The 24,696-nt window shown below is 38.6% G+C and overlaps 1 protein-coding gene across 1 annotated transcript in view; it reads left to right on the forward strand.

The window, feature by feature from the left end:
• LOC149289848 (histone-lysine N-methyltransferase SMYD3-like) overlaps positions 1-24,696 on the forward strand; it is a 359,885-nt gene that overhangs the window by 324,207 nt on the left and 10,982 nt on the right. The window contains exon 10 of the mRNA XM_089490127.1: positions 2,302-2,470. Within this exon, the coding sequence (XP_089346253.1) occupies positions 2,302-2,470 (169 nt within the window). The remainder of the gene's footprint in view (positions 1-2,301; positions 2,471-24,696) is intronic.

A 24,696-nucleotide genomic window follows, 5' to 3' on the forward strand; every position in this document is an offset into this window, starting at 1 on the left:
AAACTACAGTTTACTGAGTACGCCTCAAAGGGTTAATACGGGAAGCTTCTGTTTCAGGAGCAGCTTTAAACTGTCAAAATCATTTAGCTGATTATAAGGAAGATGTCAAGCCATAGGGGATATAAGGCACTCTGCCTTATCTGCTGTGTCATTAAACATCTGCAAGAAGAGTTAACTGACAGCAACTTAACACCTGCTGTACTGCATCATACCCCTCTCTAGCTCGCAGGCCTTGGTAATCCGCTTGCTGTTATATAGTGGTTGGCATTAGCCCAGGGGCTAGATTTGTTGTAATAGCAGTATGCAGGAGAAGAAAGCATACTGATCACTATCAGCATTCACACAAAGACTCCCTTTTTACTGATATCCAACAGGTAACACTTGACCTTAGAAAATATGTGTAATAGCATTTCAATTCTTAAGAACTGCTTAACATTTGCCATAATAGCTTTTGACTGCAAAATTAGGCAAACACATGCAGGGGCAGCCTAAAGAAACCCTAAGAGAAAACATTCCAGCGGGGGCCCTTTTCTCCCACAACTGAGGGATTTTAATCAAACACATACTAAATGAGGTTCAATAGAAAATTGCACTGTATCATGTTTGTTGTGTATGTGGATATTTTTTATGATACATACATACATTTTAGTGAACTGTTATGAATACATATATATATATATATATATATATATATATATATATATACACAATCTCTAAATCAGCGCACTCATATCAAATAGGTTATAAACCCTCATAACTGTAGTCAGTGTTGAAGCTACTTAAAAACACCTTTTTAGTCACATGGCCATATTATGCTAAGCCCACCACTACACCAAAGTACTCCAATATGTACAGTCATGTGAAAAAGAAAGTACACCCTCTTTGAATTCCATGGTTTTACATATCAGGACATATAACAATCATCTATTCCTTAGCATGTCTAAAAATATGGCTGATGCTTTTTTCAACAAAAATAAAGTCAAAATGTAGATGTGTGAAAAACTAAGTATACCCTCAATGCTTCCATAGCAATTAAGATGCTAAGTAGCAGACAGTTACTGCTAATCAAATGATTAATTGATCATCAGCAAGTGTGATCACCTCTGTAACAAAATGGAAGAAGTAACACAATGCCAAGGAGGAAAGACATCAGCAATGATCTTAGAGAAGCAATTGTTGCTGCCCATCAATCTGTGAAGTGTTATAAGTCCATTTCCAAACAATTTAAACTCCATCATTCTACAGTGGGAAAAAGTTGCCAATCTTCCAAGGAGTGGACACCCCAGCAAATTTAAACTCAAAAGGGGTAGCATAAAAGCGCTAAAAGCAAAATAAAAAAAACAACAACTCCCTTTTAAAACAAAGTTATTGTAGATGTAGCAGCAGAACCACTTGCCAAGGTTTCCTCTTCTTGGCTTGGACAGGTAGAGTAGTTCACAGGAGGGTTAGTGGCTGCGCTCTCACGGATGTGAATATGTGAAAGAAAGAGAAACACAATAGTGCAATATGTCTCAAAGCTTATTTTTTGTAAAATGAAGGCCGCAAGTGGCTACTCAAATTTACCCCAAGGTCAGACCATGCAATCTTCAGAGAAATTGCAAAAAAAGTTACATCTCAGACTCTACAGGCTTAAGTTAGCATGTTAAAGTAAAATTAAAAAAAGACTGGTTTGATTGGAAGGGTTGCCAGGAGAAAACCTCTTCTCTGCAAAAAGAAAATGGCAGCATGGCTCAGGTTTGCAAAGTTGCATCTGAACAAACCACAAGACTTCTGGAAAAATGTCCTTTGGACAGACGTGACCAAAGTTATGTTTGGCCATAATGCACAGCACCACCTTTGGTGAAAACCAAACACAGCATATCAACACCTCATACCGACTGTCAAGCACTGTGGCGAAGGGGTGATGTTTTGGGCTTGCTTTGCAGCCACAGGACCTAGGAACCTTGCATTCATTGAGTCGACCATGAACGCCTCTGTATTTTAGAGATAAATGTGAGGTCATCTGTCCGACAGCTAAAGCTTGTCCGAAATTGTGTCGTGGAACAGGACAAAGATGCAAAGCACACCAGCAAATCTACAACAGAATGGCTGAAAAAGAAAAGAATCAGGGTGTTGCAATGACCCAGTTTAAGTCCAGACGTCAACCCGATTGAAATGCTGATTGAAAACACTGTCATAGGATGCTACCTTTGCCACAAGTCAGTTCATGAAATGTCTGTGAGTGTACAGCCTGTATAACAGTGTAAATTGTATGTATTTAAAATATGAATGAGACATATTCTTCCTTAACATCCACACCAGAAGGAGAGGAGGCCTTAGAAATGTGTAAGGCCCTGCTCAAAACCAGCCAACTACCAGACAGGAACATCTATCAGCTCAGAATTCTTGACTTTGCCATGGATGTCTGTATTGATCTGGGACACTGGGAAGAAGCTCAACACTTTGGCTTACGAACCTTGGAGCCTTATGGGTGAGTCAGTAAGAATATGTGAATTGAAAACAATGGAATGCAAATAATTATTCTTTATTGAATGTGTGATTTCTTTCGAAATAAGTATCTTGATTTGGTGAGGATATTTTACGTAGTCGGTGTGAAGTCACTGAAGTAAAACATTAGCTGTTATTGGCTGCTGTTATTCCCATTGATGTCAATGAGATCCCAGCTTCTATTGACTGAAATGGGAGTTCTACTGAGCATGTGCATAGTGTGTACTGACAGATACATCCTGATTTCAGAAGAGGTAGCAGGGGGAGCAGTTAAAGGAGACAGAAGTCTTATTTTCTAGCTCCAGTAATGATATAATACCTGCATGCGGTAAAATTTACAGTAAAATACCATATTTCCTCGCTTATAAGTTTTTTTCAGAGCAAATCCTCTGAAATAAACCCCTCGTCTTATATTCAAGGTTGTGTTATAATCATACCTCAAACAGAGGTCTGACTATAAGACTAAGATCCAGATACCCCGCAGTGCTGCAGGGGACCTGGGTACTCCTCACTGCAAGCCGGTGGACTTGTACGTGAGGTGCACACGCACAAACCTCTGCTGCTGCCAGCACTTCCTCTGGGGCTTCTATGACGGAGCGCCAGCGTTACATGATCTTCCGGTGCTTAGTCATAGCAGCCCTGGAGAACGTCCCGGGTAGCAGCGGAAAATAAAATAAAAACAAAAAAAGCAATTTTCTCCATCATTAGTCTTTATTAAATATGAAAGAAGTGTTTACATGTGAATTAATATTTACTAGTAAAACATTTTTCTTATAGGGTAGTCTTATATTAAGGCATTTTACTTTTTTTTCCAAATTTATACTCAAATTTTGGGGGGTCATCTTATAATTAGGGCCATCTTATAATCGAGCAAATATGGTAGTCCCAAAAGTGCACTGAAGATGAAACTAGGGCTGGGGTGCTCCTCTAATGTTTCATTCTGCCACTTCTCTATGCTCACTGCAGCTTGAAACTGTACGATCTACTAGTGAATCACTGCTGATTCTGCAAGGTCAAAGCCAGTGCTTTTCAAGGAAGGGTGTCAGTCATTGCAACCTAAGATTCACATGTGTTCCTCAGCATGCACAAGCCCTTTGTGTGCACAGGACTTTAACGAACAATGAAAATTTGAACTGTCAAGCTTTGGACAGGAACATGGGAGTTTATTGACAAATATGCAACAATGGTTACAAATAAGGTTTTTTCCCCCAATGTTTTCCATTGTTTTTACAATGTCAACCAAAGCAATCTTTCAAGTGATCATCGGATAAAAATAAACTCTACTTTATTTCTGTTATATTTACCTTAATGGGTTGGATTCAATGCAGGATTGTGGTAGGATTTAGTAAATATATAGTAAATAAATTAGTAAAGATAGCGCCAACTGAAGTCAAATAAATAAGGGAAGAACTCTGCACTTGCTTTTCTTCAGATATTTAATAAGGTGAAATTGTGGTTGCAGGAACAGATGAATAAGGAAGATACAGGTCGAATACAGCTTAACACATCTGGAGCCTGTGATGGCGCTTGCTTATAAGCGTACTCATATGACCTGTATCTTCCTTATTCATCTGTTTCTGTAAGCACAATTTCACCTTATTAAATATCTGAAGCAAAGGCAATGTGGAGTTCTTCACTTATTTATATAACTAAAAAACATTTCATGCTTTTTTCTGATAGCTATAAGCAAATTCATCTTCTATTTCTTTTGTATGTCAAAATAGTGGTCAGGGTAATTACACTGGGGAATAAAGCAACAACATTTACTTAGCAATTGTTTTGTTCCACTTTTTGGGGTATGTTGCATTTTACTTTTCTAAGGGGGTAGCACTGACCTTTTTTCAAGGATTAATGAAAATCTTTGTTTTCTCTGTTCCCCTACAACAGAAGCAGAATCGCACTTTGGTAACTTACCTGTTGACTATGCCCTTGTATTAGGAAGGACCCTGGAGTTTTTTCACTTTCCAATGCATTTCCAGTTTGCAGCTGGTTAAACCAATGACATGGACACCAGCTAGAATGCCAATATTACCACTGGGTTTATCCAGAAAGCAAAGGGGTATATTCTCTAAATGGAAAGTTGATAGAGTTTGTAGTAGCGTTAAAATGCTTCTGCTGCAGGGTGAGCTTGACTAGCCCCGTATAATGTTTAGTTATTAAAAAACGTGCATTACTGTGTCTAAACTAGATTATGCTGGGGGTTGGATGATGCTTTACATTGGGCTACCTGGAACAATAAAGAAAACACAAAACATTAATCTCCCACTTCCCTTGAGGACATACAGTTAAGTCTGGAAATATCTGGACACTGACACAGTTTTCGTAATGTTGGCTCTATACACCACCACAATGGATTTGAAATGAAACAACCTAGCTTCAACTAATGTGTAGACTTTCATCTTTAATTCAAGGAGTTGAGCAAAAGTATTGTGTCAAACGTTTAGGAATTTAAACCATTTTCATACATAGCCTCCTTCTTTCAGGAGCTCAAATGTACTTCAAATGTAACACAATTATAAATAATTTTTTAATACTTTGTCAAGAATACTCTGCAGGCAATGACTGTTTGAAGTCTGGAATGCATGGGCACCACCACATGCTGGGTTTCTTCCTTTGTGATGCTTTGTCAGGCCTTTACTGCCACTGTCTTCTGTTGTTTAATTGTGGGTCTTTAAGTTTTATCTTCAGCAAGTGAAATGCATGCTTGTTCAGGTTGAAATCAAGTGATAAACTCGGCCATTACAGAATTTCCCACTTCTTTGCCTTAAAAAGCTCCTGGGTTGCTTTGGTGGTATGTTTTCGGGCATTGTCCATCTGTAAAATGAAGCGCTGTACAATCAGCTTCGCTGAATTATGCTGAATCTGAGCAGACAAATATACACTTTAGAATTCATCCGACTGCTTCTGTCACCAATAAACACTAGTGACCCAGTGCCATTGGAAGCCATGCATGCCGATGCCACCATACTGTCTCCATCGCATTTTACAGATGATGTGGTATGCTTCGGATCATGATTCATTCCAAGGCTTCTCCATACTTTTTCCTTCCCTTCATTCTGGTACAGGTTGATCTTAGTTTATCTGTCCAAAGAATGCTGTTCCAGGACTGGGTGGGCTTTTTTAGATGTTTTTTTTGTCAAAGTCTAATTCTTAAAGCTTATGAATGTTCCTGCTATCTCTCTGATTTTTTTCTTTTTGAGTAAGAATGGCCTATTTCACTTGCATTGAGAGCTCCTTTGACCGCATATTGTGTGTTCATAGCAACAGCTTCCAGATGTGAACAGTTGACTACCAGATCAGGCTTTTTCTTTTTAACTCTTTAACTCAATACTGATGCCCAAAAACATCGATAACCCTTAAAATGTCATTGATGTGATCACAACATTGAAGGGGTAAACGCTGTATAGTCACTCTCATGGAGCAATTGTGCAGCAAGTCTTAAAATGCAATTGCTGGTAAACCTCCATAGGGGGCTCAGGGGGCTCTGTTTCACTGTTACTGGTCTACCCAGACTTTTGGTCCTGATAGAAGTAACTCCTGGCGGGAGTTTGCAGTGATTGGTGCAGCTAGCAGATAATATTTTGTCCTTGGGGCTTAAGGGATGGATACAGTCGGAGGTAATATTACATCCTTGTTCCTTAATGGGTTAAAATATACAATGTGCAGGGCCAGTTTTATCATTGTTGCTGGAGAAACTTTCCAGTGTTGGACCTTCATAATTAATGGTGAAGTGAGGGAGTTCAAATCACAAATATCCTGCAAACTCTGCTAACACTCCCTTTTGAGAAAAAATGCCTCTCTGTTCATAGTAGAAACACAAACCATTAGAGAATATGCTTGATATTTTTTATACTGGGTAGCTATTGGAGATGGTTGATGGTTGGCGAGGAAGTTTGGACAAAAAACAGACAGAAGAAGAGTGAAAAATACAATGTGATTGTTTTGAAGGATGTCTTGGAAATGTTTATTCTCCCTTACAATGCAACGTTGAACAAATTATTAAATAATAGTAATAAAGAGTAAAAGGGTCCAAAATACATTGGTTTCTTTGAATGTAGTACAAGAGGAGTGTGTTCATGAGGAAGCAGGATGTAACATGCTAGTATAAAGAGGAACAGTAAATACAATTAGTATGTTCATAATTAATATATATGCCTCAAGGTGGATAGGATGAGACGATGTGTAAAAATTAATTACAGTTTTTCAGAAGGAAAATCTAATTAAAATACTCCTACATATTTTCATACGGTTATTTACTATGTGTAATGTGTAGTTGGAAGGAAGAATTATGCAAATAGCTATAGACGTATCACAAATTTGATAAACTTAAAGTTATATGCATTCACACAAGAATGCAGTTAAACAAAATAACGACAATCCAATGATTCATTTCTTTATATATAAAAACATAGAAAATGTTATGAAAATCTACATGAAGTGAAAAATTAGTTATGTAACAGAAAGTATGTGGTTGTGATGTATTTTCTTTAAAAAAAAATGCTTTCCTAAAGTAGCGGTTCTTTTTTTATTTTTTTATTAACATCTGTGTTTCTCAGAAAATTACCCTTTAAATTGAGCATTTTTACAAGAATTTAACATAAGCATCCATAATGAATGGATGAATTCTTTGTTAAGACATTTAATATTACATTTCTCCTTGGAAATGTAATATTGACAGAAAAAAACTGCTTCTCAAGTTGGTATGAATATGTAAAATAAAGTGATGAAATGTGAAACCTTAGCTTTTATGCTACAGTCTTTAATTCACGAAAGTTACCACAAGGACATTACATTAAGCCTTTGTTATGGAAAGTTATTTACTTATAAACATGATGGATATGGTAGGGATAAAAAAAAAATATATTGTTGAGAAAATGTTTTTATATATGTTTTTTTTTGGGGGGGGGTTATCGGGAGTTAAAAGGAACACAGCAAAACAGTCAACCAATGTCACATACTGCCATGAAAATGAAGTTTCATAAAAAGAAATACATTTTTATAATTCTTAAAATGCCATGTTTTAATGTATTTTCAATTATGGAATATGATAAAAGAAACTTCAGGACGTTGTAAAGGACTAACATCTTACAGAGTTTGTTTTCACATGACATTAAATTATACATTTCATTTTGGAGAATACTTACTTTTCAGTGTAAATGTGGTTTATAGACCAAAGTGAAAACAGAAATAATTTGCTAATAATTAAAGATCCAATTATATGTACCCTCCTATTGCATTTTTGCGTACCTGCCGCTGTATTTTACACGCAAAACACTGGAATTATGATACCCACCAAAACACCAGGGCGAGGTTTACTGAAGGCTTACATGTTGTGAAACTAGAACAACCTTGAAGAATGTGTTTCTGAATATTTCTGTATCCCATTCCCTGGAAATTACGGTGCAACCTTTTCCCTCATTATTAATTATTTGTCTGTTAAACTCAAATTATCATCTGATAATTGCACTCCTCTCTAAAGATCAAACAGTCTCCTAATGAGGTTCTAAACATGATTTGTGTATCATACTAGTTGATAATTGATAATGTTTTAATACCCTATTTTACATCTATGTATCAAGTGTATGCTGTTTATCATGAGGTTAAATTGATATGATTGACATATGTTGGTTATTTTAACTACATTTCAAAGCATTAATTTGACTTTTGGTATTGCAAAAATACAAAAGCATTATTAATAAATCCTTATACTGTATACATTTTATCTTCCACCATAGTAACCTAAAACCTTGGGATCAATCATGGGAATGTTTTTTCTGTATAAGAATAAACCGCTAGTGCATGATGGACAAGGCTAAAATCAAGCTTGTAGTATAATATGCATATTAACAGAATTTTACATAAATGTTTTGTGTATGTGATACGGGCACTTAGGATGTGCTGGTTAATTTTCGCTTGATCTTTTGGCCAAAAAAACCCACAAATATTTAGATATATAGAGAGTCTTTGGCGAGACTGTCGCATTTTGGAGACGTTTTGCTCAACACTGTTTATACAAACACACTTTTGTATGTTTTTTTTTTCTCTTTCACAGTGGCAAGAAAAAGTAAATTAGCCTTTTGGAAATACCTAGTTTTCCAAGTGGGCTACTCCAAAAGGCGGATTTTTTTTTCTGTAGTATATTGACTTTGATGTTAAGGGTGATTGTCCTACTGTGTTACACAACTTCTACTGAGCTTCACATGGGGACATTATCCTGTATGAAACCTTGGTAAACGTTTGAACTCACTGTCCCCTTAATGATGGGTTGCTGTTCAGCCCCTGACGCAGCAAGGCAGCATTACATTATGATGCTCCCTCCACTATACTTCACCATTGGGATGATGTTTTCATTTGAGTATGTGGTGCCATTTTTATGCCATACATAGTGCTGCATATACTTCATGAACAATTCAACCTTAGTTTCATCAGTCCTCAAAACATTTTCCCAGTTGCATGTCAAGGTGCTCTTTGGCAAGCGATGTTAAATTGGAGATCAGCAGCTTCCTCCCTGGTGTCCTGCCATGGACTCCATGCCTGTTAAATCTTTTGTGTATGTATACTCATGAACAGAGATGTTAACCAGTTCCAATGATTCCTTCAAGCCTTTAACTGTTACTCTAGGGTTCTTTTTTCACCCCATTGAGCATTCTGCATTGTGCATTGTGCTGTTATAGTCATCTTGGCTGGGCACCCACTGTACTAAATCGAGAGTAGCCACAGTACTAAATCATCTACAATTATAAATTATTTGTCTGTGGGCTGATAATTATGTAAACTCTTTGACATCTCTTTGTAACCTCTTCTAGCGTTATGCAAATCAACAGTTCTTGATTGTAGGTCTTCTAAAATGTATTTTTTATGAGGCATGGTTCACACCGGCAGATGCAAAAAGTTCTGAATTTTGGGGGCTCATTTACTCACAATCTCATTCACATTCTCTCACACTCTTATTCTCACTATCTCTTTGAATGTACCCTACCTTCCGTCTTCTTTCTTTGTCCGCTGACATGACCTCCCAGCGAACTTCTGCAAAAATGGTGGGACTTCCGGTGACCGCCATTTTTACGGGAGGTTATCTTCGGCAAAGTGGCAGAGCTTCTAGTGACATCATCTCCCCCGTTTGGAGGATCAGGGGAGAGGTTCTGTCTGGAAACTCCACCAGGACACCCGCACTGTTCACGTAAAAAAAACAAGGCAGGAACTAAATTGCTGCATATTAGGTAATTGAGCTTTTTTTTTTTTTTTTACTTACTTTAGATAATGATTGTACAAACCATGCTATCCCCATAAATAGAATTTGCTTAATAGTGTGAAAAAAAAAGTTTAAGCTTCCTATTATGTTACCTTGGTTCTTTATTTTTTCATTAAATGGGTAGATATATAGAGACTGAATGCAAAGTAAAATATATTGTCGTATCTGTCTACACCTTCCCATATAGCAAAAACTATACTACTACAAACTATATGGTTTCACTATGCTGCATAGCAACAGCAATCCATCTGTGAACCGAGAAAGGACGCTGACACTGTATCTCACACAAAAATCCCCAGTCAGAAAACAGATGGCTTACGGGAGCTTTTATGCGAGTTTAATATGAACTGAAGCCAGAGGAGATGCTGCTCCACTTGGTCTGCTTGGTGATTTATGTTCTTTGCAAAGAGAGAAATCTAAGAGGAATGCACTGGATTTTACAGAGTAATTCCTCCTTGACAAAGCTGAATGTAGATCATATGTAATGCGAGATCTTGTTTTATTTGTAAAATGTTAATAAAACTGGTAGCTTTTTGGTAAAAAGGTTGGACTTTTTTGGATAGGAGAGCAGATGGTCCATATAAAGAGGTCTTGTCATCATGTCTAGAAGCAATTTATTTCATAAAATACCTGTAACTTGTGGGTTTTCTTGTTCAAGTTCATTTAAAAGTAAAATAATATTTTATGGCAAGATAATCCTGTTCCAGAGACTGTCAATAATGTAGATGCCAATCAATCTTATAATGCTGTGAACTGTCTGCTTTCACTAATTCCAATATTACAGTTTTGAAATCAAGGATGTGGTACATCTCTGTATGTAGAATCTGTAGTCATCTTATGGCTTGTGAAATTGTTGCGTTTTCTATGTTTATATAAATGTCACTACATAAGTACATGTATCCCCTTAGCAATAAACATACCATTGTCTGCCAAAGGTTTAGGCAAAGGTTTGTGATCAGCTGTACCTTTTTTTCTCAGACATTTGCAGCTTGATACAAGTAATTGGATTTACATAGTAATTATGTATGCAGACAAGTGACATTGCCTCCATGCATTATAATTAAGTTGTTAATGGATTTTCTTAGGCCTGTCTGGGACTGTGGGATTCTGTTACACATAGACCTTAAAAGATAAGTGAATGATCAAACTTCAGTTGACAGGGCAGGCTATCTCACAAAAACACCCACTTATCTTTATATGAGTGTCCCTTCTCAGTCCCAAAATACTGTCAAGTGCCAACTAATTTCTCTACATGTAGGAGAAGATGATCAGGAGGCGATCTTGGTCTCCAGCCAGTGTTAATTGTGAGTACTGACAGATCTCAAGTCAAGCACCGTTCTGGCCACTGTCAGGGAAATTTGGAAAAGGTGGAACCATCACATTTCAGATTATCCCATGTGCTAATTCTAATATATATATATATATATATGTGTATATATATATACATTATAATCTTAGCTTGTTTTAGAAGTGATCTGTGCTGCTGTATAACATGTTTAAAATTAAGGCCTCAAAATAAAGAGTGAAGAAAGTGTGTTACAATTTCCTATTTGGGTAAATGATATAGTTCCAATGCAGCCTTTACTAAGGGATCAAGGAGAATTAGTATTTGCATGAAAAAAACATGTTATGCTTATGAAGGAGGAAGATGCGAGTTCAGAATAGAAAAACAAAAACCAAAATAAAATTAAAATAAAACAATAATAATAATAATGCAAGATCATGCTCATATATTGACCGTAAACAGGTGATGACTATTAATTTACTGAGATGAATTATTCCAGGACGTTAACATTAAGCTCTTTACATTAACTCCATTTTTACATCTGCTGTACAGTTTTGGGGATCTCTTATGTATGTCAGCTAATTAGGAAGCATGCAATAATATCAAATATCTTTAATCCATTTCTGATACATTTGGACAAAAAAAAGTGCTAGTTTAGTTTCATACTTAAACATAACCAAACAATAGAGACTACACACTGTTCCATCATATGAAAAATAAGGCTCAATAGGTTTTTTTTACCTATAATGACACTTCTAGTGGTATTGTGCGCAGCTGTGGTTTAGCAAAACTGCTGGCCGTTTCCATATGATGTTCCGGACCATTCTTCACTCATTCATGCTCATGTCCTTCTAATTTCTGATCTATGAGCTACCTACAGAACTAATGAAGATAGGTGGGGCACAGGTACACTATATAGACAAAAGTAGTGGGACATTAATATTTAGTTGGTCCCCCTTTTGCATCTATAATAGCGTCCACTCTTCTGGGAAGGCTTTCCACAAGATTTTGGAGTGTCTCTGTGGGAATTCTTGTCCATTCATCCAGTAGAGCATTTGTGAGGTCAGGCTCACAATGTCCATTACAGTTCATCCCAAGTGTGTTCGATTGGGTTAAGGTCAGGGCTCTGTGTGGGCCAGTCAAGTTCTTCCCCACCAAACTCATCCAACCATGTCTTTATGGACTTTGCTTTGTGCATTGGGGCACAGTCATGCTGGCAAAGAAAAGGGCCTTCCCCACAAAGTTGGGAGCATAGCATTGTCCGAAATGTCTTGGGATGCTGAAGGGGACAATTCAGTGCTTCTAACTTTCGATTTCTCGCAAACCAGTGTTTTATGAGTAATTGGAATTGAGCATACAACATTTAGTAATCATGATCTGGGAGAAACATAGGTGTTGACTGTAATAAGTTATTTTAGTACAAATTTAGAAAGAAAGGTTTTTTTGAAAATCAGCATTGCCACCACTGTAATTACCAAAGCAGTCATGTATTTAATGAGAAAAAAGAGGTACACATTTGTTTTTTGTTTTTTTGACTTATCATTATTACTGTTTTATTTTAGGCGAAATCATTAGATGTTAACATTTGATAATGTGCCCAGGAAAAGCATCTATAATTCTGCCCTCCCTGTTCCTCCACATTTCTTGTTTCCCACCATTACAATATATTCAATTTAAACTAAAATAGCTTACATCAGTCATTCTGACATCTGCGCCATTATCATTTATTATTAATTTAGCAATTGTATGCAATTGTTATAGTTTTTGTGCAGTTTTCTTTTTTCAGTTGTATTTTTTGCATAATATAAGCAGCTGACTATTAGCAATTAGTAGGCATTTTAGCTCTTAACCAAATATGCTATCAATTATACAATAGAATGGCATAGTCTCAGTCACCCAGTCGGACACTCTGAGGAGAGGTTAAATGAGACATAGGTGTTATTTCCTAAATACCCTAGTTTTACAGAAACATGCACTGCAATATGCATTAAAAATCAATTTAGTAGTGCTCCTTTATCTATTATAGTGTTTTTTTCTCATCCAGTGGTATAAGATAGAATTGCGGTGAACACACTTGCTGTATGTCTTATTACCATTATAACATAGTTTATAAGGTTGAAAAAAGACCTAAGTCCATCAAGTTCAACCCTTCTACCTAACCTTCCTATTCTTGATCCAAAAGAAGGCAAAAAAACCCTAATTAAGCTACTTCTAATTCTGCCATCAGGGGAAAAAAAATTCCTTCTTGACTCCAAGAGGCAATCAGATTTCTTCTTAGATCAAGAAGCTCTAAAAAAAATTATGTTATTCTATTTATATCCCTGTATGTCATGCCTTTCTAAGAAACTATCGAAGCCCCTTTTGAATGTATCAAATGTATTGGATAACACCACCTCCCTTGGAAGTGAATTCCATACCTTTATTGTCCTCACTGTAAAGAATCCCTTCCTTTGTCGTCTATGAAATCTCCGCTCTTCCAGTCTCAGAGGGTGACCTCTTGTTCTTGGTGTATTTCTGTTAATGAACAGGTCACTGAAGAGCTCTTTATATTGGCCCTGCATATATTTCTATAATGTTATCATATTATTAAGACTAATTTGCAGATGCAGACAATGCAGAATGGAATATAATGTTTAAAGTGTATTGTAAAAGTTTATCAGACCATCTTGGTTCGAATGAAGCAGCAATGTAAGATGATAGTGTCAGCTGTCTGGTGGTTGGTTAGTTGTGGATTATTGAGTTAAAACTGTCTCTGTTTGAAATAATGAGGATTGATGGAACATTTGGAAAAAAGCTGGAGTTTAGGTGGAAAAGAGTTCCAGAACTATGTTATAGTTTGTGAACTATTTCAGAATAGGAGGATAAAATAACATACAAGAACAACAAATGGGTCATAGGGATAAAATACAAATGTTAGTTACACCTACCCCTCATGGTGCCCACCAAGCCAGCTCTGGAGCTGGAGGGGACGAAGAAAGGGGCAAGTGTACATGGCTGGATTCTGCCGAATTCCTATTTGCATTAAAAGGGACCACTCTGCTATATATATACATTAAAGTGCGTATGATGGCTGGCGTGTCCCTTACGTATTTTTAAGATTTACACTTGTGACACAAGTTCTTATGTCTGTTAGCTATGCTGTTGCTAATATTTAGAGAATACTCTATGATGATGATTCTTTGGAATTATCTCAGGCTTAACCTTGGCCTCTGGAGGATAGACTCCATAGTGTGTCAGACCTGTATAGTGTGGCTGTAAAGTAATGTTGAAATCTATGTATGACATTATATAGAAAGGCATGTTTCCCTATCCCTGTCATGAAGCTTGGAACACTGTAGTTAAAAAGATTAGGGCACTATAAGCATTTCTGCAGTAACATCCGCACTGATTTGGATAGCTTAGTTCTCACCTTCCTTCATAATCATGAGTCAGAACAGTTTTTCTTCTATTTACTGGCACCCTGACATATCTGTATTGTTTATATCTTATTTATTTCTAGCCTCATAAAACCTTTTTTCCCAGTTGCTGAGGTAAAAAAAAGAGACAGGTGGGACCTTTGTGCCAAAAAGGGATAATCCCTTAATGAACAGATCAGTCAGATAATACAGAGATTTCTGAAAATCATTCCTTAAATCACTTGGCTTTTGTATAGCTACATTGCAATTTAAGTTTGACTGTCCTTTTGTTCCATCAGGGTAGTTTTCCAAAGTTCCTGGCACCACTGCTGACAGACATGGTTTAGACAAGCGATAGCAAGGTGCTTTTTTTTCTGAAACAGAATTAGAACATTACATTATGCCCAATAACAGAAGTTATGATTAAGTGCTTATTGTGCTCCATGTCCATATAAGACCATGCATGAGAATGAAAGGCTGCATGCCCCAAGTGCACAAAGAATGAATCTGTCAGCACCTTTTACTGTGTTTGGAGTCCTGCTGCAGGATAAAGAAACTGGATTCACACACTGACAAACTGTTTGAAACCGAGAATAATAACCTTGATTTAAAGATGTACTGAGGACACAGGTTTTATTGCACACAGATGTGTCTGAGGCACATCCAGTCACGTTTTCTGTAAAATTGAAGGCAATGATTATTGCCAATTACGTCCAAAGTCAAATAATATATAAAAGGTTTTATTAACCTGATGGCTGTCGATAAACTGGCAGAGACGGATGGCCTTGATTTATCACATTAGTCGGCAGAAGGAAATGTACCTATTGTTTATGGAAGCAGTCCGAGAATGGTGTCCCTCAAGGTCACTAATGTTTGCTACAGAGTCTCTTTATTATTGAGCATCTGTTTGTCAGGATTTATTCATACCATAAGCAATTTTGAACTGTATACAATCTGTCCAGCATTTTCTATTAGCTGTCTGTAAATAATGTTCTATGTGCTGTTCCTGCTAATATAGCACAATTTGTTATAATTACATAAAATAAGCCCTGACTACCAAACTAGTACAGTGTTTTCTGTGTGTATATCTAAAATGACAATGATAATCCAGAAAAAGACAACACATGTTTACAGTTGCATTTACAGAAGAAGCACTAGGCCATAAACTGAGTACAAGTATATGACATATTAGTGCATTGACACTTCATCTATTATGCGTGATTTCACAGTTCCGATGGCATGAGCGTATAGGATCTCAGATGTCTCCAAGATCTGAAGAAGGAACCTCGTAGGTCCCAAAAGCTTCTGCAACTTTACATATAACTTTTTCTATGCTGGCCGAATAAAAGCTATTAATTTCCAATAAATAACCTTCTCTAAACAATACCAGAAGATATTAGCTCTGTATTTTGTGGAAATGCATAACTCCGTGTGGTAAACTCTTGTTGTTTGGATGTTATTTTTTACCAAGCAAATATTTTTACTTAAAAAAATAAAACTAGGATTTTCTGAACAGTGTTGTATAGAAAATTGTATCTGAAAATAAAAAAAGACTGGGTATATTGCTCATTCATTTTACTACTTAAATATGCAGTCAGGTCAAAGGTTTATTATTAAATGCTCTACTCTAATTTTAGCAAGCAGTAGTTGTCAGTCTTTTGATCTCAGATCCTCTCCTGTGGCTTTCTTTGGTTCAGCCTGATGAAGATCAGAAAGCTGTAGTGTTTTCTTACTGGGATGTTGGCAGCTGTCACTACATCTGCTAGTGCTTTCCTTTGCTTAAGTAGTCTGTTGTCTCAGTTATGCTAAGAAACAAGAATGAAATTAATTTCTACACATCATTTAAAGGGAATTCACAGATTTGTACTTTATTCTAGAATATCTGTACATATACACTCACTGGCCACTTTATTAGGTACAACTTGCTAGTACCGGGATGCACCCCCTTTTTCCTTCAGAATGCCTTCATTCTTTGTAGCATACTCTCTACAGGGCGCTGGAAATATGGTCCATATGGACATGATGGCATTATGCATTTGCTGCAGATTTGTCTGCTGCACATCCATGATGTGAATCTCTCGTTCCACCACATCCCAAAGGTGCTCTATTGGATTGAGATTTGGTGACAGTGAAAGCTATTGGAGTACAGTGAACTCATTGTCATGTTCAAGAAACCAGTTTGAGATGACGTGAGCTTTGTGACATCCTGCTGGAAGTAGCCATCAGAAGATGGATACACTGTGGTCAGAAAAGGGTCAGCAACAATACTCAGGAAGGCTCTCGCATTTAAACGATGCTCAGTTGGTACTAAGGGGCCCAAAGTGTGCCAAGAAAATGTCCCCCGCACCATTACACCACCACCACCCTAAATCGTTGATACAAGGCAGGATGGATCCATGCTTTCATGTTGTGTACGCCAAAGTCTGACCCTGCCATTTGAATGTTGCAGCTGGAAAAGAGACTCATCGGACCAGACAATGTTCTTCCAGTCTTCCATTGTGCAATTTTGGTGAGCCCGTGCGAATTGTAGCCTCAGTTTCCTGTTCTTAGCTGACAGAAGTGGCACCCGGTGTGCCCATCTGCTTCAAGGTTCGACGTGTCGTGCGTTCGGAGATGGTATTCTGCATACCTTGGTTGTAACAAGTGGTAATTTGTGTTACTGTTGCCTTTCTGTGATCTCGAACCAGCCTGCCCATTTTTCTCTGATCTCTGACATCAACCAGGCATTTTCATCCACACAACTGCCGCTCACTGGATATTTTCTCCTTTTTGGACCATTCTCTGTAAACCCTAGAGATGGTTGTGCGTGAAAACCCCAGTAGATCAGCAGCTTCTGAAATACTCAGACCAGCCTGTCTGGCAACAACAACCATACCACGTTCAGAGACACTTAAATCCCCTTTCTTTCCCATTCTGATGCTCGCTTTTGACTAGGTATACATGCCTTTATGCATTGAGTTGCTGCCATTTGATTGGCTGATTAGCTATTTGTGTTAACAAGCAATTAAACAGATAGCTAATAAAGTGGCCAGTGAGTTTTTTCAGCAACCGCTCGGTACCCCTTGGGCCCCCCTGACTGGCAGAACTCCAGGGCCCGGTCGCAGTCGTGACCCCTGCGACCCCGGTAGTTCCGCCACTGGCTAATGATCAGTGGTCAATTTAAGCCCCTTCTACAATACAGTCTCCCTTTTCCATCACTTGTGATTTGACTAAAAGTATATACTGTACATAAACAGTGTGCAAAACAGTTTCTCATGCTCTCTCCCACTCTCATTCACGCTTTCTCCCACTCTCATTCACACTCTCTCCAGCTCTTTCTCAATGTCTTCCTAATTCTTCCATTAACTGCTTCTGCGTCCCTGTCTCCTTTCCGCTGCTGCACTTCTTCTCTTTCCTCTTCTCCTGCTTGTCCACTCCTCCCCATGTATTCTTCCTTTATCCGCTTCTCTGTGAACCCAGCCTTCTGGTGCACTTCCACAAAAGGGCATAGCTTTCAATTTGAGAAACAAAGGAGAGGCTGTACCCGTGGTGCCACCCTTTTTAGGAGGTGCAATGAGGGGCCAGAATAATCCATATCGATTTGCGGAGAAAGAGAGGTGCAGAAACACTTTTCTTTCTCAACAAATCTATCCTGAAACAACATGCCTTGGGGCGGCAAATTGCAGCCCCTGTCACAGTGCCGCCTGGGTCCCATGGATCCACAGTGACCCCTGTAAGGGCCAGCTCTGACATAATAAATACTAAAATTGTACGTTTTTTTTTTTTTAATTGTCCATTTATATACATATCGTACAGCTTAATTTGTGCATTGTGCTACCCATATAGCATTGACTATTAATGTTGATTACCTTGATATTAACAAAAATGTTGTTTTACATTTTTTTTTGTCTTAGCCAACTTGGCAAAGTTCCTGTGCCTTGCATTAGGTTACCAATTTCAAGACAAGGGTTTGCATATTTAAGATTTTTTTAAGGCTATAAAACATGACTGCTGTTTCCTGTGACAGTAAATAATAGATTAACGGTCTAGTGATGAATTGCATGTTATAGGTTCTGTAAATCTATATTTATAAAAATAGAGAGGAAGTGAGCATTCATTATTATAATGTGCGTAACCATTCTCTGTTTGGGAAAAACATCTGGGGTTAGACTGCACCTTTGAGGAATGTGCTTACATTGTTTGACTTAAATAAAATTGAGATACAATATAATAGCATGCAGATGAAATAGGGATTGCGACATTCATGGGTCACCTGGCCACTCCTGACAGTCTATCCCCTATTACTGGAACAAAGATCATTGTTTCTTAGTATCTACTTTGTATACCTTCCCTTCTTCCTTCTGTAACATGCAGTGTAGCATTTGGTTTCAGAATTGTCCTTTTGATTTAATACAACTCTGAAAATAAGTTAACCCATGCAAACTTTGTTATCTTCAGTTCCACTAGATAAAACATGTAAAATACAGGATTTTACAAATATTTTTATCCAAAGTCAAGATATAATTGTTACACAATTAACATTTCCCAATTAAAACATGTGCTTTACTGGCATAACTACAGGGGTCGCAGCTGCAACCGTGCCCGTGCATCTAGGAGGTCTGGTGTGACCCCTTCAACCCCTTCTTACTGCCTCCTCGTACCGGCTTAAAGTTGTTTAGAAAGGGCCCTTCTGACCTGGAGCGAACCTATTCAGGTCGGAAGGGCCTATTCTAAACTATTTTGAACCAGCACAGGGAGACAGGAACGTATGGGGGTCATGTTGTTCTACGTGACCCCCTGGGTGAAACCGAGGCTGCCTGCACAGTGGGAAAGCAGCAGCAGGGGTGGGAGTGGGATATATATATATATATATGTGTGTGTTTGAGCATGGATGTGTACTTCTGTGTGTGTGAGCATGGATGTGTGGGTGTGTGAGCATGGTTGTGTAATTGTGGGTGTGTGGGTGAGCATGGATGTGTAATTTTATAAGTGGGGTGAAATAGATAGTATGTATGTGTAATTTGTATAAGTGTGTTTACATATGTTGTATATTGGAAGGGGGAAAGGGATAGAGGCGGCACAGACAGCTGCTGAAGTTTGGGGGCCAGGGGAAATTCTTCATACCAGGGCCCCGTGGTTTCTAGTTACACCCCTGATGAGCCTGCATTACCCAGTGTAATTACCAGCTGCAAAATCTTTTGGGAATTGGTAACTTTTGAGAATTGGTGTTCATTATGTGCATGATTGATGAACAATTTTCCTTTGTTTGCTAATGTCCTTGATAAGTGAACAATCATTATGGAAGCCTAGAGAGTTTGACTGTAGTATGAAGACTTCCAAAGCACAATATGTCTAGGAAAACTAAGAGAATATATTGTTATATTACTTGGAGAGCATAAGAGTGTGTTTTTGTTTAAATCGAGATAAAGGAAGAGTGGAAGTCACTGTCAGGTTCCACTTTTTCGCTGCCTGAACCATGGCTTTTTCATACCTGTGGTATATAAATCTGCTACCTTTATGAACCTGCCCTGCCCTTCAGTCAGGGCCTTTGTATTGAAGTTTGTGGACCTTTCTGCTGTGGCTTTGCACCTGTACCAGTCCTGGTTACCTGCTTTGTGTCCTGACCAAGTGGATTCCCTGCTTTGTGTCCTTTCAAGCGGGCTCGGTGCCTTTAGTACCCTTCCAAGCGGGCTCTCTGCCTTTCGCGCCCTTCCAAGCGGGCTCTCTGCCTTTCTCGCCCTTCCAAGTGGGCTCTCTGCCTTTCGCGCCCTTCCAAGCGGGCTCTCTGCCTTTCGCGCCCTTCCAAGCGGGCTCCCTGCCAAAAGACTTATTACCGGTATTTATTTATCCTGCCATACATCCGGTTTCTTGCTTACAGACTGTATTACCCTTCATATACATACAATACATTGCATTACCTAGATTTCTGCTTGTGGTGTCTTTGTTTGTATAATCATGCATCGTGGGTTACAGACCGAACCCCAAGTATCCCCTGCACATGGGCTACTACCCGACCTGATCCCCCGAGTCCTGTCAGTCACTTTCAACTCTTACCCTTGGAGTTGTCTTGTCCTTTCCAGGCTGAATTCTCATAACCCATTGCAGTAACTAAGAGGAGGGATGACAAGGGGAGCTATTGCCCTCAGGCAGAACAGACTTAAATGCATTCAGTATTGTTGCCCATTTTAGCCAAATGTTTTGAGACACTATATTACTTTGATTGCACCCTGTGTACAATGGATCCAGCACTTCCTATGCAACAATTTAACACATATGTGTGTTTGTATAGCCCTTGGTATCATGCCATCCTCAATGTGCCCATTGTGTCTGCCATGTAAAAATAAAATGTAGAAGACATAATGCAATGTTTATAGTGATTTGTTTTTCGCCCACCTGCAGGACATTGGGGTTTATTAACTAAAGACTCTTGCAGTACATTTTCACTCTCATCTTATTTACTTCAGGGAGAGCTGGCAAAAGTTTGGAACTGCTTCCTTGGCTCCTCTGAAGCATGTTTGTTTTATGCGCAAGTTCCATCTACATCCACCAGTAACATGGACTTTTGAGAGAAGGGGCAGAGGTGGTAGATCGTGATAAAGGGGGAGAGGGGATAGATAGTGAGAGAGGGGAGTTTTGTGACAAGATTTTTTTTCCTTTCTTTTTTTGGGATGGGGGGGCGCCAGAGGAGTAGTCCGCACAAGGCGCCAGCTCTGATTGGTTATATTATTTAAAGATCGCTACCTCTCCAGATCTCTGGGTGAGTTTCTTTTTAATCTAGGCATGGTGGTGGTGTTTGGCCACTCTCACTCGCACATTCTGCCACTTTCCACTGCTCCCTACCTAGTTCCCTCCCACTAAGGGGTAAGCAGTTAACCCCAGTACTACACATAGCTAGCCCTACCACTTCATGAAGCCACTGCCCCAGAAGAGTAATCACAAAGGGTACCATACAGTAGAAAGTTTCCAGGTATGATTATACAACCAACCTTAAAAAGGGTATCTTTAAGCTTTAGTGAACACTACCATTGGCACATGATTTAACATATCTTCATCTTCGTTGTCATTTTTGACTGCTTAGCTGGTAGAGTTCACCTAAAACATTTTGTATAGAATATGACATTTCCAAATATATGTGTGATTTAGGCAAGGTTGAAAGCAAATGAAGATGAAAATGTGGTTATAAATCAATAAAGCAATTTTCAGTTCAATAACACGGACTCTTGTTCATCTGCATGCTTATGTCTAGACCTCTTTGGTATTTGACGTTGCTGTTTCACCAAGATAAATAGTACTCAAGGTTGAGGAAAATTGCAGTTAATGTTACTGTGTTTTGCTTCATCTGATATTAGTTGACAGCAACCATGCGCTTAAATGTTTAACAAATGGTAAGATACATTATACAAGCTTATAACAAGACTGTCAATTCCCGAATGTACTGACACAGACAACCATATTCTTGCTGTCTCCACTTGTAAAAAAATGACTGTGTTTCTGACAAAGGCAAAGGTTCTGTAGCTTCTTGATAATGTTCAATGTTGCTTGTTTTTTAGGCTTATAACTTGGGAAGATAATAGATTTCTGCTGTATTCCCTAGTGGATGGTATGTACGATCCTAGATGAGAATTGACTGAAAACACAACCACAGCACTATTGAAAAGATGTATAGAATTTTTGTATTCTGCACCATTCCCTCTAATGAGCCATAGCCAACAGCACCTGTTGCCCACCCATAGAAACTCCTCTGATGTTCCTATATGAACATATCCAACATAATGGTCAGTTTGACCTCATTAGCAGAGCAAAGCAGGTGAACACTATATGTCCAAACGTATGTGGACATCTGACCATAAGCTTACGGATATCCCATTCTAAAACCATGGGCATTAATATGACGTTTCCCCACATTGTGGCTATAACACCCTCCACTCTTCTGGGAAGGCTTTCCGCAAGATGTTGGAGTGTGCAAAAGGTCTTGGCAGGTCACTCGACTTACCAATCTTGTGAAAGCATCTCTTTAGAACCTTGCTTTGTGCAGTTGGCACTATGCATTTTGGTAGTTAGCGTTTTTCTGGTTTGTCCATCAGAGCGAATAGTGAAGCGTGATTCATTAATCCACAGAATACGTTTCCACTGCTCCGGAGTACATTGGCGGTGTGCTTTACAGTACTGAAACTGACACTTGGCATTGCGCATACTTATCTTCTGCTTGGCAGCAGCGCAGCCATAAAAACCAGTTTCATTTAGCTTGAGATAATGTTGCCTTCGGAAGCAGTTTGGCACTCTGTAGTGAGGGATGCTACAGAAGACAGGTGATTTCTGTGCACTCGGCCATGTTCTGTGAGTGTGCGTGGTCTACCGCATAATGACTGAGCGGTTGTTACTCCTAGATACTTCTACTTGACAATAATAGCAGTTATAGTGGACCAGGGCACATCTAACTGAATTGTGGCAAAGTTGGCATCCTACGACACTGCCACATTTAAAATCATGCTACTGTCAAAGTTTGTCTATGGAGATGGTATACCTGTGTGCTTAATTGATACACCTGTTAGCAATGGGTGTGGCTGGATCACCTGAACTCCATAATAAGGAGGGGTGTCTACATACTTTTGTTCATACGGTGTAGCTCTCCAGGTAGGTGTGTAAAACTGCATTTATCTCCACAAGAGTTTACAGGAATATTTCTTGAGAAGAAAAGGTCTATGCTACATTTTGTTTTTGTTGACAGACTAAGACTGTGTGGTTATATGATCCCAGTTCACAATACCTATCTATCTATCTATCTACCAATATTCCAATTTACATTTTGTCTAATCTGTATATGCAGCCAATTTACATGGCTGTTTTACATGAGCCCTAGAGACAATATATCAAGAAAAGGTAAGTGAAAAGGTAACTAAACCAGCATTAACAGAGTATGAGTTGGAAAATGTATGTGAACTCCTAGGCTCATCACTTCAACAAGAGCTAAATGGAGTCAGGAGTTAGCAAACTTGGAGTCTAATCCATGAAACCGTTTAAAAGCTACTTTGACATAAAAAACATTCAAACATTTTGAGTTTGCTATTCTCAACCATCATCTGCTGATGTGAACCAATCCATACAAAAATAGTGTACAATGTAGTGCCGTGGCTACTCTTCCTAGTGTGGATGCCCAACAAGATAACAACACAGAATGTTCAATGAGGTACAAAAGAACCCTAGGGTAGCAGCTAAAGGTTTCAATGAATCATTGGAACTGGTTAACACCTCTGTTCGTGAGTCTACCATATGCTAAATATTGAACAAGCATTGAATCCATGCCAGGACAACATAGAGGAAGCCGCTGCTTTTCAATTTAACATTGCTGTTTGTCTGAAGTTTGCCAAAGAGAACCTTGACACTCCACAACGCTACTGGGAAACTGTTTTGAGGACTAAGCGGACAATGAATTCCCAAGTTTATTAAGGTATCATACAGGCTAATGTCAGGGTGGCTGTCCCCAACTGAAGCTCAGTAGAAGTTGTGTCATTCAGCAGGACAATCACCCTAAACGTCCAATTAAATCTACTACAGAATATTTTCCAAAAGAACAGCCTTTTGGAGCAGTCCAGTAAGAGCCCAGACCTTAACTCATTAGAGATGCTGTGGGAATGACCTCAAGAGAGCGGTTAACACCAGACATAATAGGAATATGGCTGAGCTTAAGCAAATCTGTAAGGAAGAATGGTCTAAAATTCCTCCTGAACGTTATGCAGGTCTGATCCTCAGCTACTGGAAGTACGTGTTTGAGGTTATTGCTGCCAAAGGAGGTTCAACTGGTTATTAAATCCATAGGTTCACTTATTTTTTCCACCAGCACTCTGAGAATTTTACAGACCATAAAAAGGTCCTTTGAATTTTCATCAACAACAAGAAGCTTTCTGCTAACACCCAGAAAGGTTGATGTTTTGGTATATAGCTCAAGCCATACATCACCATTGCTATTTAGTTTAGCAGGGTTAGTTTATTTAACCTCACTGCATAGGTCCTAAGGGAAGCCCAAGGTTACAGAGAAGGTAATAAATTAAAAGATTGTTGACGCTGCAGAAAATATGGAAAACAAATGAAGAACAAAGTGAGTACTGGGGGAGAGGGAGAAAGTGATGTGTGAATACAGACATCATTTTAAAATTGTTGTTTGGTAAAAGCAGGGTGCACCATTTATTTAGTTTACTTAATTCATTAGTGTGACACATACTTCTGAACAAAATGTGTATGTATGGTTTCAGAGGAAAAGACTTGGGAGGTTGGACCCAGAATCCCAAACCCTCTATCCT

The sequence above is a fragment of the Sceloporus occidentalis genome, unplaced genomic scaffold (genome assembly GCF_023333645.1).
Source record: "Sceloporus occidentalis isolate IW3139 unplaced genomic scaffold, rSceOcc1.0.p SCAF_42, whole genome shotgun sequence".
NCBI lineage: Eukaryota > Metazoa > Chordata > Lepidosauria > Squamata > Phrynosomatidae > Sceloporus > Sceloporus occidentalis.